This window comes from Tympanuchus pallidicinctus, unplaced genomic scaffold (assembly GCF_026119805.1).
Source record: "Tympanuchus pallidicinctus isolate F22 unplaced genomic scaffold, pur_lepc_1.0 scaffold17, whole genome shotgun sequence".
In the NCBI taxonomy this organism is placed as follows: domain Eukaryota; kingdom Metazoa; phylum Chordata; class Aves; order Galliformes; family Phasianidae; genus Tympanuchus; species Tympanuchus pallidicinctus.
Window position 1 is genome coordinate 16,102,026 of NW_026294690.1, and position 19,942 is coordinate 16,121,967.

General features: G+C 45.5%; 1 protein-coding gene across 1 annotated transcript in view; it reads right to left on the reverse strand.

The window, feature by feature from the left end:
• Positions 1–1,746: 1,746 nt before the first annotated feature.
• The window catches only part of RYBP (RING1 and YY1 binding protein), a 34,437-nt gene continuing 16,241 nt past the window's right edge, over positions 1,747–19,942 (reverse strand). The window contains exons 3-5 of the mRNA XM_052678759.1: positions 9,344–9,520; positions 9,129–9,227; positions 1,747–5,633 (exon numbers count right to left, since the gene is read on the reverse strand). Of these exons, the coding sequence (XP_052534719.1) occupies positions 5,381–5,633; positions 9,129–9,227; positions 9,344–9,520 (529 nt within the window). The 3' untranslated portion in view covers positions 1,747–5,380. The remainder of the gene's footprint in view (positions 5,634–9,128; positions 9,228–9,343; positions 9,521–19,942) is intronic.

Here is a 19,942-nt window from a genome sequence, read left to right on the forward strand (position 1 = left end):
CAGATTTTTGGTATGTAACGTGGAGATGTAAGGAGGTGATCTGTGCTCTGGAGCATCATCTTCTGCAAGTTGGAAGAGCATTTGCACCTCCAAATGCTAAAGAAGAAGTTGAGGAAGGAATATGGCTACGGGTGATAGAAAATCATGACATTTTCAAGGTAGTGGAAATAGCCAATAATCGTGGTGGGAGCTTCCTCTTGGTATCTAGATAGAGACATGCAGCACAGGGAATAACACCATTATTTTCTAGCCTCATACTGTATGAAGACCAGTGTTATATATAGATTCCTCTGTGTCATCATGAGTTTCCATCTTATTCCATAAACAGGATCATTACACAGGTATGGCTCGTAATGCTTTGGATTCAGGATTTCTATGACAGCCATTTGGTGCTACTGATGATTTCAGTGTACACTTTGTTCTTTGCAGAGACGCAAACAAGCAATGAGAAAGCACAGCAAGCAGTTCCAGCACATTTCTATCAGACAGATGTGGGCAGGATCAGCATTGGCCTCAACCCTGCCTAGAAAAGGGCTCCCTGCAGTACCAAGCAGTCATCCGTAGAATCGTATAGTAGAATCATAGAATGGCCTGGGTTGAAAAGGACCACAATGATCATCTTGTTCCAACCCCCTGCTGTGTGCAGGTCGCCAACCAGCAGCCCAGGCTGCCCAGAGCCACATCCTGCCTGGTCTCGAATGCCTCCAGGGATGGGGCATCCACAACCTTCTTGGGCAACCTGTTCCAGTGCCTCACCACCCTGTGGGTGAAAAACTTCCTTCCCTCAAACCCAAAGCCAACAAAGGGACCTCACTGCACCACCCAGCAGCAAAGTGGCACAACAGGTGAGTCTTGGACACGTGGACACGGTCAGCCCAAGCGTTCCCCACCTCTGCCCACAGCATCCCTCAGCTCGCCTCCTCACTGCTCTGCTGCTCAGGCAGTCTGTGCCGCCCGCGCTGCTCGAGCCGTACCAGCACTGCCTGTCCCACCATCACCAGCTGCTCACGGCCGCACCACACAGCGCCTTTCCTGCTGCTTCTTATTCTTGGCACCCGCCGCTCTGACTCGCTTCCAGCTGAGGTTAAGGCATTTAGGAGTCTGTTTGCACAGTGTTTTTTTAATGCGACCTCTGGTTGTAACACACACTTCCCCCTGCACACACAAAAATACCCAGATTGCTCTTAGGTTAGTAACTGTCTCATATTCCCCAGCAAAAAAGAAAAAAGACCTCTGGATAAGATTTCTTACTTTGCATTTTACCAATCACTTGGTTCCCATATTTCAACTTCGTATTTGGATTTGAATGGTCACAAAATGCCTCCAGCCAGGGAACATCAGCCTGTTTCCGAGCAGAGGATCAAACTACTGCTTGCAAAGTAACAGCACTTCTATGCACCAAAAATACAGTTAGACCCTCAATTATGTTTAAGTTCCATTAATCCCACTCGTGGGAATTCGTTAGTGCACGGCAACCAGAGGAGCTCCCAGGGGCTCTCGCCAACACCTCCTGCACGGAGCTTCACCGCTTCCATGGCCACAGCACAGGGAAAACGTCACAGGAAGAGGACCCCAGTTCTGCAGCCACCACCACAAACCCCAAACCCTACCCTCAGGAACATGGCGGATTCACAGTCGTGGCTCTGCAGAACTGGGGTGCTCCAGTGACAGCTCGAAGGGAAGACAAAGTGCTTCCCTGTTACCAAACAGTGGCATCTCCCAAAAAAGAGAGCTTTCAGATGGAAGTAAATTTTACTATTTTATTTGTGAAAAAACTACAAGCAGAATTCATAAATAGACATTTCTATTTAAAGCAGGAAAATGATAAAGTGGCTTCTAATAACAGTCGTGCACATGCCAGTAACAGGAATATATTAACATCTTTTATTTGCTAGACAAAGAGCAGTGTCCAATATAAATTTCTCGAAAACATTTAAGACCTGTGAATTTCTGACCAGTTCACAAAACCACCATTGACACTTTAGCATGAAGATTAAAACAAACCTAACAGGACTGTCAGCTCTAAAGACTTTACAGAGCGGAAAAACTTTCAGAAGCGTTATACAAGCTGTCTTTCTGGGCAAATGAAAAATATAGCTCGTATAATACATTAACATAAAAATCCACAAGATAAGATTATGTTTTGACATACTTAAACAAGCATTCTATATTTGTCTCCAACAAACAAAGCTAAGGAAATAATGTAACCATCTTTACACAGTAAATTAAGGTTACAAGTCATACACAAGAACAGAACTGCTTGCGCATTAAAAACTGTTCAGCTCCATTGTCATACTCTAAATGTTGGCTCTTAAAACCATTCGGTTACATACAAGCAAAGGTTATTATATAGTCAGCAATTAATAAGTTTTCAATAATTTAAGTTTATGGTAGAGCTTAAAAAAGTAGACTGAGAATGATCTTGGTAAGGCAGGTGAAAAATCTCAGTGGAAATAAACTCATGGAAGCTACCGCCACATTTTAGCTCTGTCCAATTTGAGACCAGCCAAGTATTCCAATTAAAATAAATAGTCTGTTTGCCTGAAATGCTTTTGGATTCTTCCTTTGCATAACTACGTTAAACTGAGTGAGTCGGGCAAGCTGTGTTGGTATGTGTGTGTCTGTGCCAAATTGAAACTTAGCGAACGTAACACTGTGCTTTACTTACCTGCTTCTGTGCCACTGATCGCCCAGAGCCCGGTCCTTCCTCTAGACTAGTGTTTTGTTGGCTTGGTTGTTAGCCACGCTCCCCAACAACAGCAGGAAACCTACGGACGCAGTGTGAACAGAATCCCATTTCTGGACGCGTGCCTTGGGGCGCTGAGCTCAGAAACCAAGTGCAGAAGTGAATGCTGTCCTTCAAACCCACGGCACAACGAGGCCGGCTGAGCTGGATGCTTTGCTAGCAGTTCCTACCAAATGCAGAATTACAAGTCACTCGTCCCAAAGACATTTTCCCACTTATTTACAGTAAGCTGCTTTATCAAGGAGGCGCACCCAAAACCAGATTTTGCTTCCTGAACCAGTAGCCGATGAGTAGCCGGGTGCCGCGTTAAAGCTCATCTACAGGTCCATCCGTTTGAGAAAGAAGCCATTTCCTGGTACACACAATGCTTTTTTTTGCACCAATTCCCAGATTCAACGACGAGTGGGAGCACACGGCTGACTTGAAGCACCAGGAAGAGCCCCACTGGAGGGATGTGCTGTGCGCTCGCACGCGCCGCCGGATCATGGGCACCATGCGCGCAAGCCTAATCGATAATGGATCGCTTATAAAGCAGTGCAAAATATACAAGTTCGGGGGCATCTTCAAAAAATCTCTCTTAAAAAATTATTCCAATACATTTCAGTAAAATAAATAAATATGGCTGACCAGTTTACCCTCCCTGAGACCCTTAAAGGAATAGTAAAAACTGGAAAAGGAATGTCTTTGCAATATCCCACTAATGTTAAAACGTGGATTGAGAAATTCATAGTATTTAAAACTATGTATAATAAATTGTCTTGATGCTCACAGGAAGCATCCGGTTTTCCTTTGGTTCTTTAATAAATACTTTAAAAATGTTTAAAAAGGTAAAGACGGCCCACACCGCGGGTATCAGCAGAGTTACACTGGGGTGCCCACAGGAACGCACTGGGGACACCGCCACCAAGGCACTGCCACCGCGTGCGACCTGGGGCAGAGGCTGGGAAGGAGCGGTGGCAGCGCACGGCTTTCTGTCGCTGTGTGAAAGGAACCTACACCTGCTGCTCACAACCACGCCGATCTTAAAGGAAAGGTTACACCAGTTGCCTCCATAAGGAGAAACGCCTCTTGCTGAGCAAATAATTCACAATGTAACAGCCGGCACGGAGTTGTCAAACAAGAAAAAAAAATGTGGCACTCTTTCATCACATCCCAAAGTTACTCATCAATGTTGACCAAAGCCACCGCCTCTGTGCCTGAAATTACTGCAAAGCACTCCGGGGCCACTAAACAAAGAAAAAAAAAAAGCAAAAGAGGTTTTTTTCTACCTCTTCAGACTAGTGTTTTAGCAGGATAATGCATGGAAGGTAAACTGTAAAGCAACACTAACAGGCCAGGAAAATGACAGCCTGAATACATCAGAGCACGAAGGAAGGAGGCGCTGGTCACAAGCAGTGCCCAGCACCAAAGTTTTTCACTGCTTCTGCAGCAGGACACCAGGAGCATCTGCTGCCACATGCCTAACATCCCCGCTGGGTGCTGCTCAGCTGCTCTGGAGTACAGCTGGAATTGTGCTGAACAGCAATCACACAGCACAGGACATGGAGCTGATGGCACCCAAGCACATGCTGCAGTGAGAAACAACCCCACAGCACTGCTGCCTGAAATCCCAAGCACAACTCCAGTTCTAGAGCTACCTCAGTTATTGATGCAGGTTTGAAAAACAGCCAAAATTCATTAAACCTAAGAATGCTGAACTTCTGTGGGATTGGCTATGCATGATACAGGGATGCTCGCGTTACCAAAGCACGTGGATTGGGGTGTGCTGACACCAGCCTGGCTCTGAGCACTCATGCCCCAGTTGGACACAACCCTGCAAAGTGCCGAGCCGAGTCACTCCAGTGCAAACACGAGCTGCCCCGGAGCGATCCTCTGATTTCACATCCAAACTGTGTTCAGTACACTTTAGCCATTGCTTAGGGAAGAAATGGGGAAGGAACAAGTCAAGAAAACGGGTCCTGTCTAGGTTCAAACCTCCAGGAACACTCCTCACCTACGACCAGTTCCATTTCAGTTTCAGCACTTTCACAGAAGGGGACTGTCTCAGATCTCTAACTGCTCAATATTTTGTTTTCACTTCACAGTGTTTCAAGCACCAGCGTTTCCATGTATTGGTTTCAAATAACCCTTTATATATATTTATTTATATATATATTTATATATAATTTATATCAAAACTGATAGTACACAGTATAACTGGAAGAAGGACTGAACTTAAAAAGGATATGTTGAGAGAGGATGGAGTTTGTGAATGCAATAAATAAAGCCCCCTTCCCTCCCCACCCGCTCCCTATCCCAAAACAAAAGTCGTAACGTTCATGGAAAATTGTGCACAGCAGATATTATAAAAAGTAGATTCAGGAGCACATCCAATTATAAATGATTGTTAGGAAAATCATATAAAACAATGGAATACATAAAAGTGTCAAGAGTAATCATTAGGGTGAGAAATTCCTTGGTGGCCAGATGCCCACGGCAAGCAGAAATTATCCTGGTTGCATCAGTAAGAGGTCGATGTCCAAGGAAGCGTGTTCAAGCACAGAAGAGGCTCTCCAGGATGTGAGCAGCGTGGGCAGGTGGAGTGTTTGAATTTCATACCCTGATTCATAGTTTCCACAACTCCATGTGCAACTTTCAGAAAGATTCATCATTGACTGCTGACATGTCCCCCTTTGGCGTGGAGGAGCGGGACGAGCCCTTGTCTGTGCTCTCAGAGCCAGAGCTGCTCTGATTTTGTTGTTCTGAGCCTGCACTGGAGGTCACTGTAGAAGATGACGTGGAAGAGGAGCGAGTCTTTTCCTTAAAGTCTGTGATAATTACCGTGACGTTTCCCACTGTGACTGCCAGCTGTTGTGCAGTACTTCTGTCCACATTTTTCAGTCTGGGTCTAGAATAAATGAGAAAACGTTTATGAACAAAATGAAAACAAATGAGAAAGTAAGAGTTTATTAGAAAAAACAAAACAAAACAGCATTCAACAAGTTTGGTGGCCTTCCTTCCACTTGCCTGCACAGACTGTAATAACTGGGAAGAGAACCCAGGCAGCAGCAAAAGCTGCGCAGCAGAGGACACAGGTCTGACCTCCTGCTCCCTGCAGCAGGGTGTTCCATCCCAGGGGGAAGACCTGTCATGTAGAGCAAATGGTGCCATGCTGCTGACAGTTATCTTCAACCATCTCTGCCAGAAAGCAGGACACTAAACCAGAGCCAGGCAGACAGAAGCCAGGGAGACCCAGGGATCTCCTCCCTAAAGGGAGGGATGAAAGGGTTCTGTTATCTAAATTCTCCATCTCCCCATGCTCCCTGATGTTATGAGACAAGGCTGTGACTCCACAGTACAAAGCCACATTAAAGCAGTTGAACACTGCTCTTTCATTCCCATATTGGAGCTTTGCAGCTGCAAACAACACGGGCACTGGGACAACTTGGCTCCTCTTCCAACGGCTTCAAGCTTCTACAAATCAGATGCCCAATCAGCCTGTGTGTGAAATCGCTCAGAACATTCCCTCTGGAAACAAAGAGATTGGAAATAACATCCAGAACACACAATAACATTTCTTGCAGCTAGCTCTTTGGGTTAGAGGAAAAAAAAAAACAATAGAAAAGAAACTGATATTTATAGCTTAGGATTATCTCAGTAATTTGCATGCTGTGCTATCTTTCAATTAGTAATGCAGCTAATAAGGGTCTAGACTCTAGGAAGCTGACATCCACGTGTGCTTCAGGGGCTGGTCCAAAGCTCTGATACAAGAAACCTTGGACACTCCTCCAGCTGCCAACCAATTCCAAATCAGCTTCAGCAACTGCTGCAATTTACTGCTTTTCCTCCTAATTAAAGGTCAGACTTAAGCAGTAGAATATTCTCAGTAGGGAAATTAAAAAGGAGAGTCTTTATACTTCAGTGAAAAGTAGCTTGCTGAGAACTGCCTTATTCCAAGAGATGGAGGGAAGGATAGCTGCAGCTTTTAAACCAATTTTCTCTTTGTCTGCAGCATATTAGGCTAATGCAGCCTAAACAAAAAAGAAAATTAAGCTGATTTTGTATTTGCCATGTATACTCGTTGGCTCGCAGTGCTAAGTTAACAAGAAGGAAGTCCTTAAAAAGTTAATCCACGTGGTATTCCAGAACTAGACAGAATAGAAAGAAGCATTAAGGATGAATGTACAGCTTCAGGGATAGACAACTGTACTGCTGCAGACTTCCTTAACAAAAATGAAGCTGCTACAGCACAAGCTGTATTTTCATATCAAACCGAGAAGGTGTTTCATACAACAAGTTGTATATTTCTAACAAGTACAGCAGGAGCAACAATTCTAATAGCTTTAGAACACAACCAGAATGCTAACCACACAGAAATACCCATGGGTAAAACTTCCCAGTCTTCTCCACCCGGCAGCAATGAGACGCACGCCCACATGCACGCGTTGCACATACACACTTGCTAGAGTGAGCAAGTGCAACGTAACCACAGACCAGATGAGATGATGTCACCTCATTTGTGGGTGACAAGGAAGGGCAGCCAGCTCAGCAACTTCTGGGGTTTCCGTCAGCTTTTGATAACATCTCAGATGAGCGCTGCCCCACAGCATCAGCACTGAATGCAGCGGTAAACGTTCCCGGAAGCGTAGTACACGTACGTATTTTCCTCCTCAAACCCTGAGTTCCTCTAGGAAACCCAGCTCTTCCTGTAATTGGGCTGGGGCAGTTGTTTTCTCTCTTACTCAGCCCAAGAAATGCTGGCCCAGATAAACAGACCTTGCCGCCTCCACCTCCTGACAGCACCAAACACTCGCTCCTGCTACAGCTTCTCCAAAGCCACCACTGACCAAACACACTGATGCTCCACATCCTCTTTTATAGCTGAAAAAGTTTACGGACAAGTAAGAAATGCAATTCAAAACAAAGAGTGCAGGACAATGCAGAATTAAACAAAGGTTCTGTCAGAAATAAGCACGGAACCAGGAGTTCAAACAGGACTCCTTCAGAGAGTTACCAAAAAATGCTAAGGAACTTGGGCATGAATACCAATAAAACAGGTAACCTGGAACTCTGTAAAAATCAGGGCCTTGAAAAGATGACTGACAATTGCTCTTGAGGGCACTGAGCTGTAAGCTGGGTTCCACTTAAGCATTTTGAAAGAGAGTTTAATATTCAAAGGAGATTATGTATCCCCTTAAAAATAGTCCAGGTAGACCTGATACTAAGGATTAATTAGAAATGACAAAGTCTTGTCACAAAACATAACTCTGCAGTCGACAGAATGACTCCTTTAAGGAGTGAAAACAATTATTTGATGCAATCTATCAACATAACATCATCTCATTAGTCAAGTGCATTGAGACTCGTGCATCCTAAGCTTTGAAGGAAGCACTGTTTCGAACAGAACAAGAAAAAAAGAAAAATCACTGCAATAAAGCTGTACTTCTACAACCAGCCCAAGAATACAGCCTTAAATCTTTGGGCATTGAGGAAGACAGTTGGCAGGAGTCACCACAAACAGCTCTGTCTTCTTGTTCTAGCACAACAAATCTCACAACACCTTTCCTACATTCAAATGAATTACTCTATAGAGGACAGCCACTGTTCAACATTTTCATTCTATTATTTACAGTCTTCCAAGACAGTTTTCTGCAGCCACATCTTGCCAATCTTAATGCCAATACAACAGTGGAAACCATACTTCCCATGTACATCATGACTGTTTGCAGCTAACTAATGTTGCCTCGGTTCATGAAGCTTCACCACAGGGGCTCTTCAAGAACATAAAACCTATGATTCCCAATTTTTGATTTATGAAGTAGAGGACAAGACACTACTTAAGGAAAACAAGCACAGAGTATCAGTGTAGGCAAGACTAGGATCAAACCTCGCTCCATAAACAGCTGCTCATTTCAGATAGGTAAACAACACCCACCACTCATGCTTTTTGCTGATAGCAAGATTCCAACAAATCTGCTCACAGCCTCAACTCCAGCACACTCAGGGAATTACCTGACAATTACCGTGACTTAATTACAGGTAAGGAAATAAAAAAAAGTAAGCCTTCATTACTGGTATCAAACGGCAGCAACAATTTGACCAAGATCAGCACGATGACTGATGAATTGAGTCCGGCCAAGACACATTATGCCCGAGTGTCACATGATTTAAGCAATGAAATCAGAACTGAGTGGCTAACAGAACAAGTATTTCCAATGCTTGAATCTGTCCTCACCAGAAGAGCGTTTGAGAGCTTACACATGCACAGCCAAGGAAGGTCTTGTCATACTGACTGTACCAGAGCCTGTCCTTTAGACAGTACTGTCAGCCCACCAAAAGAGCAGTGTCTGCTATGTAATACAATTCTCAAATATTTAGAGCTTAATGTTGTCCATAAAGTTACCTTGAAGTGTGATTTGAGTCGCTTGTCTTCGTTGTGGTATTCCCAGACTGTATGCTGTTTGCTTCACTAGGAGGATCTTTCACAATATCTGACTTTGGTCTGTAAGAACGGGAAGGAAGAGGGGAGATTGTGTTAGATTAACATTCAAATCAATCAATCGATGAACAGCACTGCTGAAGTCACACCACATTTAACACTGCATCCTTGAAACTTACTTAGTCTTCTTATTAGTGTTCTTCTTTGTGACGCTGGGACTGATTTCCTTCTCTTTGTCAGGTTTTTCTTTATCTTGTTTTTCCACTTTCTCTTTCTTCTCCTTCTTGGGTGGTGGTGGGGTTGCATACTGCTGGGCAACTTGCTGTGCCACCAACTGAGAGTTTATCCTAGGTTTTCTACAATGGTAAGAGAGATCTGTAGTCAGACTTTATAAAGCAACAATTACTTTACAGAAAGCACTGCAAAGATTTATTTCGGCAACTGGGGAGGAATACATCACTTAAGAAATACTACATGATGTCCTCATTTCATGTTGAGTACTACTGTTGCTACCAAACAAGACACAAGTGTTCAAATTAAGAAATGCTCCCAACTGCTGTTCCACCATTTTCAGCCTCATCTAATACTCTTAAGTATAATGCTCCCTTTCTCCCACCCATTTCATGAAAACACAGCCCAAATTTAGACAACAGTGAAAAGCAGCTTCCAAGAAGTTGTCAACCACACTGCATGGGCTACTCTTCAACAGAAGGAACAGAGGTAAAGACAAAAGTCAGTTCCCTGATAAATACCAGGCTCCAGCTGTATTTTTTCAAATGAGTTTCTGGTGCACTGATGCAGCAAGCAGTACATGTAACAAAGAACAAGAGAAGGTAACTGAGATGGCTTTGTCCCAAGCGCCAGGATTGAAATTCACAGAAAACAAACAGGCATTCAGTACCCTATGGGGAGAAAGGCTGTGCCAGCCCCCGGCACGTTGTCCTCACACCATTGTCTGAAAGCCCTGAGTGGAGCTCTGGGATATAGACATGGGTTGAAAGAGAAGCAAAAGAGTCAACTCCTCCAAATCACAGTGAGGTCCTCAGCACGGGGCAGGAAGAATGGCTGCTCACCATCACAACATGTGGCAACCCAAGGCAAGGCACCAGCTTATGCCATGACTGCTGCAAGAGCTCGAATCCGAGCAAGGACACCAAGCAGCGCACGGGTCAAGCAATGCACAGCAACACAATTCACAGGCTGAAGCCAGGAAGAGAGAGGGAACACAACACAGCTAAGCAAAATGTCTTGCAAAGACAATTTCAAAATATGATTTATACAAAAAACTAAACAAAAACCACCAAGGCATGCAAGAACCTGATGCTCCCACAGTCCCAAGTAATTCATACCTCGGTTTCTTCCGCATTCCTCAACCAAATTTTTAGCTCAGCAACTTGCCAGCTCACCCTCTGGTCCAGTACAGAGCAGTACCATTACACCACAAAGACCTACACCCTCCCTGTGGCTTTGGAGAGGAAGGAAACAGAGCTGTCAAGTCTATTAGGAGCTGAACTCTAATTGCAACAGTTGTTGTTCGTCCACGTTGTTACACTGCTTACAAGCACAGCTCAAGCTTCATGCAGGTTAAGGGAAGACTCTCAAGGCAGCACACAGCTGACACCTGCACCGACTTGGGGACAGTGGGAACTATGGGGAGCCATGACCCTCACACAGCTCCCAGGTTGCTCTGCACTGCAGTTACACCACTGACTGCTGCTGGAACCCTGACACAAACCCTATTAGTCTGATCATCACCTACATCATTAATGCTGCCCTGCTGATTACCTGGTCCCTGGTCTTTGGTCCTGCTCAGCATTACAGGGCACAAACCCAAGGCACTTCAAGGACCCAGGGGCAACTCGTGGTTGCTGTCCTGCAAACAGGGAAGCCTGGTCAGCCCGCTCCAGCAACAGGCATCACCAACCTCCAGAGCCATCTCTGGTGTGGCTACTCTTCCTACAAATGTATGATGAGCCACATCTACCCTAACACTTGATTTCACAACAAGTTTTTTGCCAAGTCTACAGGCTGGAATTTGGGAAATCTATGTCACCACCACCATTTGCATTTTTCATGCAGTACAGAAACTATTGTGCAGATTGTAGCACAAAATGCATACGTTTTCTAAAGAACAAAGAATCTGGATTTCAGCCTTCAGTAAGCATGGTGTACCAGTAATTATCGTGCCGGAAAGCTCTGCAGATCAGACCACACAGTTCCCTGTTCTATGCAACAGTTTACAGAACAGCAGAGGTGTTCAGCACCCTGGCACCTAGAATCCTGGTATACAGCAACTTGTGTCTGCTGACTGTGAATAAGCATGCAACAAAGCCTTCTCTGTTATACAGAGAAGTTACTCAGATGCAGCCACATGCAGCTGGCAGCAGCAGCTCGTCTGAAGCAACCTGCTGACCCATCACTCTTACAGGAACAGAAAATTATGACATTTTTCCTTGCCAGCAGCTAATTCAATTAAATAATAATAATAATAATGAAGGATGTTCATGCATTGTTTCCTGATTTTCACTTCCTATATCTTAAAAAGTAATGTGAAAAATCTCAAGCATCAAGGAACCTTGAACGGAAAGACGAACACCATCTCCCTGCATGATGCAGCACAGAGCTGCCTCCCGTGCCACACTCTCAGCAATATGCTGTTTACCCACGCAGGTAAATCAGAACCTCGGGCTGTGTGTGGGCAGTCCCAGCTCAGGAACCTAAGAGCACCACTTTCCATGTCTCCCTGTTTTTAATTCTGTCGCTATTTGTGATGTTATTCTCAACCTGAACAGCTACTGAGGTGTACACAGTTCATGTCGCTTCAATAAAGATTTGAATTTTAAAGGGGAAATTACTTCTTTTTAACGCCTGGCCTTAGTTGATAATAGAACACAAGTCAGAACACCAGTTCAACAACTGGCATAATAGCAGTAATAGCAATAGCAGTAACCAATGCCTTGCAGTCAGACCCACAGTGCTGCCCCAGCCAGGACCCGCTGGTTAGAGGCCTTCACAAGAAGCCAAACAAAGCAAGCACAACAGCATGTTTCCAGCACAGCAAGCCATAACCATAGTAACCACAACCGAAAGATGTGTATGCAGTACCCCAGCCTCGCTCCAAGCACAGCCCTGTCCTGCAGCACACCGGCTGCTCAGCCTTCCAGGAGCAGCAGCAGCACTGCTGGGTGACAGCCCACACTGGGCACCACTCACCTTGCCTTCCTGAGTGCAAGCGATGACATAAAGCTAGTGGGAAGAACTAAGTCCTACTCCCACGAGGGCTACAACAACTTCGCTTCCCTTCCAGAACATCAACTCATAAAAACAGAAGGAACCCTCTTTGCTGCCTTTTTTTTGTTGTTGTTTTCCTTCAAATTTCTTTTTCCTTTCTTTTTGAACGTTACAATGTGGCTGAGTGTCCCTTATTCTGTTCCCATCTGGTACTTCTTTTTTTTTTTTGGCACTCTCCAAAGAGAGTGCTTCAACTCTAATACACCATTATTATCTCAATATAAGTTATCATTCGAGCAGAATAACCTGAACAGAAACTTAAAGCCCCTTCCAAATTTTCTGTATGACAGAGAGCCTCAGAAATGAGCATTAACCATTTTAATCCCAAATCCGCTCACCAGCTTGCTGTCTGTAAAGTGAAAACAAATCATACAAACCATGAACATATTCAGGCAACAAAAATTAAACCTCATCTCAGCCTCTTCTAAACAGAACACCAATATCTATCTCATCACTTAGTCCAATGTCATCATGCACACAACACAGCTAACAAATTCCAGTCTCCACAATAAATGTCTTTGAAGAGATGCAACACTGCATAGTGGTCTCAAACGCATCCAAGTTCCATGCTAGCAACAAAAAGGGCAGAATTACTGTAGTGATGCCAACAGCTGAGCATAAGAACAATTTGTTAATGTATGTGTCCAGGACAAGATGGTTTCCCTTTACCTGGCATTAAGTTAGGCCCTGCTTGGGCAATTTCTCTCTAATTAAGTGACAGTCTGGGTAAAGACCCAACTGTGAAGATGCAATCTTGATATGACATAAGTGATATGATATAAGTGAACACTGCCCATATTTTCAGAATCCAGTGACAAGAATTGGCTTCTTCCACCCTAAAACCAAGCACAATTAAACTATGCTTTCAAAGGTGCATTCAATCAATTGCTTCACATTAATTATAGTGTTCAACTGCAGATGACCACAGGAGAAAGTATGTTCAGCAAAGAAATTGTGATTCACGAGAAAGCTGAACATATTTGGCTATTCAGAGTATGATTCAGGCATCCAAGTCTTCACCTCATGCTGTGCACAAATACTCCCAGCTACCACAGAACATCTCAAGTTGTAAGGAACCCACAAGGAGCACTGAGTCACACTCCTGACTGCAGAGAGGACCACCCTACCCCTTCCCTAACAGAGCTGGGCTGTACCCTGGGACTGTCCCATTACACTGCGTGAGACCAACAGGAAGCGCCCGAAGCGCGACTCCTTCCACCAAGGGCTCCCACACGTTGCTGTGCTCCCAGAACAAGGAAGCGCCGTACTCCTAAGGTTCTGCCAAGCATCTCCCAGTTCATTTCCTTCCATATCTTCAGGCTCGCCTTTGGAAACTCGTTTCGGGGCTGAAAATAGAGCACAAGCGCTGCACGCAGATCACACCACGCGTTCAACATGTGCTATTTACTCGGAGCTGGATTTGCAGGGGGATAAAGGAGGATAAGTCTCACCGTGTTTTTCACGTGACCCTAATTTCTGTATCTGTTTGGGATTTCTCTGATCCTGCTTCCTTGACACATCACAAACCACCCATCTCCTGAAGACGCAGCGTGGAAACCGCAGCCTGCTTTACAGCCACAGCAGCACACACGGGGACTCTGGCAATCCCAGCAATGTGGATCTAATTATAATTGCTCTTACTTTCCTACAACTCTGTTATCAGAAGAATGAAAGTAGCATCAAGTGGGATTTCAGAGTCAAAAGCCTCATGTAACATGAAGTACTGAGGATTTGGGTAATTTCATGCTGTTCGAGCTTTGATGCAAGTGGTGATACAGCAGACCTCTGAGAGGCTCTCTGCTTCTTTTGAGGAAATCTGTTTCATATGCAGCACAGTGTAAAGTTGAAGTACATGATTATTTTAATAATCCCAGCAACATGAGTGTCTCTCTGCTTAAAGGAAAAACGAGACTAAAAGTATTGATGTGTTTATGAAACCACCAGTGCCAGAACAATGGTACAGAAATCCCACTTCAGAGAAATTCTGCAAGAGAGGTTAGGAACCAACCCATGGACACATCCAACAGAAGAGAATAAAATTGCCTCCTTTAAGGAACGTTACACCTGAAAGAACCTAAACTTTAGAGAAATTAAGCCATAAAAACAACGGGATGAGCACTCCATGCATGTGTTTTCCAGCTCAGTTGTGGTGACCATACAGCCTTTTTCAGCAGCAAGAGATGAACAGACAAACTGCCCTTAGTGTACAACTACACAGCACTGCAGGGGCTGTGCACAGATACCTCAGGTTCCCTGTGTAATGCAAGACCACAGGACAGCAGCAGTACCAAAAACAAAAGGTCAAACAGCAAGAAACATATGACTGAGCAGTACTCTGTTGAAAAAGGGGAGTTTTCCTTCTGCACTGACTGTTTGAAGTAGATGTTTAAAAATAAGTAAATTAACCCAAGGAAGATCTAATTTTGGGTTGCAGGTTTGGGGTTTTCATGCGCAAGACACAGTTGTGTCTACGGGAAGGACAGGGTTTGCTGTAAGCTGTACGCACGAGGAAACAGCAAAGCATTATGTACGACTTCCAGCGTCAGGTCTGAACGTTTTAGAAAGAAAAAAGTGCAAGAAAATAATGACTTCACACACACAAAACCAGTGTTCACCACATAAAGTCCATTTAAAAATGCATGGCCACCTACGGTGAGCTTCCAGCACACCCTGAGAGACTGCCAACCCCCACCTGCTGCCTCCTGTGTGTTCTGCAGCAAAGGGCAGCGATGTGCAGAAACAGCACAGCCAGGACTGCAAAGGCAACCCCTCCCTTTTCTTCTTCTTCTTTTTTTTTTTTTTTCTTCCTTAGATTAAGAATTAAAAGGTTATTAAACACAAGCACTACTGGAGAAAGCATTTACTGGAAGCTGCCCACTCGCTGCCCATCCGTCACTCTGTGGTGTCAGAGGCTCTTTCAGTGATGCCTGCAGGAACGTGCAACTCTTACTTCTTACCAGGAGCCTCAGCATTGGCTTTTTCCTTACTATTTGGGCATATTTACAAATCATGATGATCACCAGTTGGAGAAGGAGCTCAGCAGCAGGAGTATCAGCACACAAATTACACTGAGGAGAAAGCCAGAAAGCGGGGATGTCTGAGGAATGGCTGGAGTATTTGTCACTGCAGAAGCACCCTTACAACTCTCCCTGAAGTGCACCTGCTTGCCACCAAGGGACAGAGCTCGAAACCCTGAGCACAAAGAGCAGCTAAGAGAGCTGCACTCAGGAGCGATGAACCGTCTTCACAAAGTCCTCTGCAAAACTGCACTTTGAGAGCAAAACCCCTCCTTTTGCAACAACTTACAATTGTTTTTGCAGGGAAGAAGTTCTACAGCGGCAGGACAACTGCGCTGTCATATACAAAACCCACAACCGAGTTCACACAAAACCAGATGCAGCCATAAACGTAAAAACACCACCAAGTCTGAACTTGAGATGATGGCCCTGAGATCACTGACTCTTTTTCCTTAGGCTATGTTCTTTGGTCACCAGAACTGCAAAAGCTGCAGCACTGTTGCTTCTGGCACCTCCATCCAGACACACCTCACTGCAGAACTACCAAACGATCCCTGATTTACAACTTCTAAAATTGTCAGGGAAAATTCACTGATCTCAGCACAAAATTTACTCGCCTGCTATCACCCAAAGGATGATAAAACCAAAGCGATTTCACTCGCGTGTCAGAAATAAGCTGCTCTCACTAGCAAAAATTGGAAAACAGTTCATAAAGCTGGCAGCAACCACAATGCGTGTAATAAAATACTCAGATTTACAACAAAACAATTCCTTGAATGCTCCTTCCTTTTGGACTCGTTATTGAGCTGTGTGTAATCCTGTGGAAAGCAAACAGTCCCCCAACTTGCTATCCTGCAGTAAGGTGCACCGGCAGCACAAAGGCTGACAGCTCTGTGCTTACAACAGCTGAGCCATTCCTCTGGAGTCCCCGTGTTGCAGAGCTACCTGCAGTGCAGGGATGTGCCAGTTCATTGGTGTGAGATCGTGCTGTGCTCATGGCACAGCAGCACTCCGTATGCTTGGGGAAAAAAAAAAAGACTTCTCTATCATTTACCAGCTAGGCTCAATTCACACAGCAGCACAATGAGATGCTACCTGTTCTGCAGCAGATGCTGAACAGTCTCTGTAGGCCCTAAATCTCCAGGGATGCCATGAGAAGGAGCCAAGTGAGCAAGGTGGTGATTTTAATTCAGCTACGTCAGGAAGGCTTTATCTCACGAGAGAAGCTGAGCTCTGTCACAGCACACTCTGCACAGAAACGGTTGCTGCCTGTGGTCTGAGAGGAAAGCTCCCTGCCCAGTGGAGCAGCGTGCTCTCCTAACGCTGCACGGAATACCAGATGCTCTGAGACAAGGATGCAAGCAGGCATGCCTTTTTATAAGGAGACCATGTGCCTTAGAGCCTTATTTCTTGTTATGAGATACACAATGAAAACAGAGCATAGACAGGCAAGTGAAATCCACTCTGCCTGAGCACAGCACTCTGCTGAGGAAGCCCAGGGAGCCCCCAGCTGTAGCTTTGCCACTGCTCCCACACCTGCGTCAGGCAAATCAGCACTGCAGCCCCAGGAGCACCACTCTGGCTTTTCAGAATTATCACTCCTGGGCTGGAGGAACCAACTTCAATTCAGCTCTTCCTCACCTAACATTTATTTGTATAAAACAGGCCCACACAAACATACAGAGATACAATCAGCTGCCCTCCTTCTGGACTCCAAGGGGGGAAAGAGAGCAAGCTCTGTTAGAAGTTCTTTCTTTGAATTCTCCAAAACAATCCTGGTGTTCCATCACATAGCAGTGGTTATCACTGCTGAAAGCTACCAGCTCAGCCAGGAACCCACGCCGGCTGCAAATCACCACGACCAGCCCAGCACCATCACTTAAAGTCATTTTCCATTTAAAGAGCCTCCCATCAGTGCCCGAGCAGCCTTTCATTACCCATCCCACTTAATACCCACAATCTCTCCACAGCTCACTCGCTCCCTCTCCACTGACCGAGCAGCACAGGGACTGCTGCATGCATTATTGGGATTCCTGATGCTTTCTCCCTGCCTGCACAGAGCCGCCCTTGGCTGCGTGCCCGACCCACAGCACATTGAGGACTGGCAGCCTGATGCAAGGCAGCAGCTGAGTGGACACACTGAGTCCAGGGCACTGCCAGCAGCTGCACAGAGCTGCAGGATGAGGAGATGCGTGCACAAATGCTGTGGTTGCCCACTGAGAGGTGAGCACACACGGCAAGAGCAGTGACAGCACTCAGCATGCTGCTGGAGCTCCAGGCTGATCCTGCAAGTGAAGATTCAGGGGTTAACTCTATTTAGAAGGAAGCAGCAGACCACGTGCAATTAGCAGATAGGCGCACGTTTAACGTTCTTCCTAACAAAGATGGGCAATGAAAGGAAAACTGGTTTGTAGACGAATGAAGTACAGATGTGCCAGGGAGAGCTTTCTTGGAAATGGAAGAACACACAATGTATCTCTGAAGTTTCACTTCCCCCATACGGCAACACACACCAGAAAGCCCAATCACAGCACACAGTGTATCCCTCCCAGCCTCTCATACCCCGCATGGCGTACCACACACCAAGATTTTCTATGCTTATATCTGATGTCACATTACAGATTTTTATGAGTACTCAGAAAATGATAAAAGGTTCCTAACTCCACAGCTAAATACAAGAATTTTTACGCAGCGTTATAGAGTATTTCGCTGCTGATAAACACTGCTCCTTGTTTTTATAATACCAAACACAGTACCAGAACTACTAAATGAAAGTCCTGACAACCATCACTGAGCGGTCAGATGGGGGCAGGTTTGGTGCTTCACGTGTATTCCCACAGCACATCACCCAGGCACCTGTATATACAGGTACCACCTGTATTTATCAATTTGGTTCATCTCCATCTAACAGTGGGGAAGCTGTGGCAGTGACTTACCCCAGGGTGACTACAGCAGAGGAAAATACGTAGAGGTCTTCCAATCCTCGAGATCACACCACATCAGAGATGCACATCTACCAGATTACAGAAATTACTCGTTGCTACAGATTTGCAGAAATGAGTCAGTGAGATACTGCCATCTCACATTGCTTCCTCTTCTAATTTCTTCCTGGATTTGTGTGGCTAATTGTTTATTCCAAGTAAAAGCAAGCTAAAAACAGAACCATGTTCTTACTCAAATACAATGCACAAAACAGCATGCACTGCCTTGAGCAGCCAACTCCTAAGAGTGCAGCCCTCCACACTGCACCAAAGCCAGGGATAAAATAGAGCCAAAGCCTCCCAGGTCGGCCCAATGGTTCAACAAACCGCAGAGAAGAAAAACAAAATATTCCCCCCTTATCTTAATCGCCAGAGTGACTCCCAGCAGCACCAAGTTGCAGGATCCCATCAACGGAAGGCTTTTGTGCTGGGACAGGGACAGCAGCACCCTGACATGTGGATACAGTGCCCAGAAGTCTTCAAAGATTCAGTGGAAACTTAGAAAGCAGCATAGGTTTAAGCTTGCTGCTTGAAAATCATTACTGTACCAGGAACGCTGGAGGCACACCTAGTCAAAAAGGCAGAAGCAGCCACTTAGAGTAAATGCTGCAAAAACAACTTAAAGAACCACGAGCTTTTCAGACAAATTTCCTCAAAATAAACAACCTTGTGAGGATCACAAAAAACGTGAATGGAAATGATCACTATGGCACTAGCACAAAAGCAGAGAGCTCTCCTGCACGTGTTCATTTCAACAGCAGGCAGCGTTCACTCGGAACCTGCTGCCTCACTGCCCTGGGATGCACAGGGGCCGGCTTTGGGTTGGTGCCTGTTTACTTTGCAGCTTCCCTGTTTACGTAGCTCCTTTCCTCTGCAGCAGCAGCCCGAGAGAGCTGGCTGTGTGCTGCTCAGTGCGGGGTGAGCAGCTCCAGCCAACAGCTACATGCGTCCTGTGGCTGGCTGGCTCCTGCTGCTGGGAGCTGCTCCTCCCAGCCTGGGGAAAGACCCCATAAGGCAGTACGTCATTTCAGAAGCTTCTTAAAACATACATTTATACGGAGCCATCTCCAAGCCTCCGGATGCCCGAGGTTGCTGTGCATATGACAAACACGTCCTGGTGTCTCAGATGGTCCATCCCAGCTGAGGCTCAGCCTTCAGCCCATCCCTGCCAGCTGGCTCCTCCTGCCCAGCACAGCGCGGAGGTCCTGCAGGGCTGGGGCCGAACCTCCAGGCATGTGTGTTTGCAGTAGGAAGCCTGGCCACAAACGCCCTTTGTAAACAAGCGTGCTCATTTTGCAGTGCTGGTAGAGCTCTTCCGTGGGGATTTCCACTGCAAGGCAGCTTTCTGACACAGCACAGATCTGTTTTATTTCCTCTGGGACCTCCATGCTCGCATGAAGGTGTAAATCCAGCTTTACGGTCCTGATCTCAAACGCTCCCATCTGGCACTCCTGTCTTCATCATCACCAACAGCAGCTCTGCACCATGG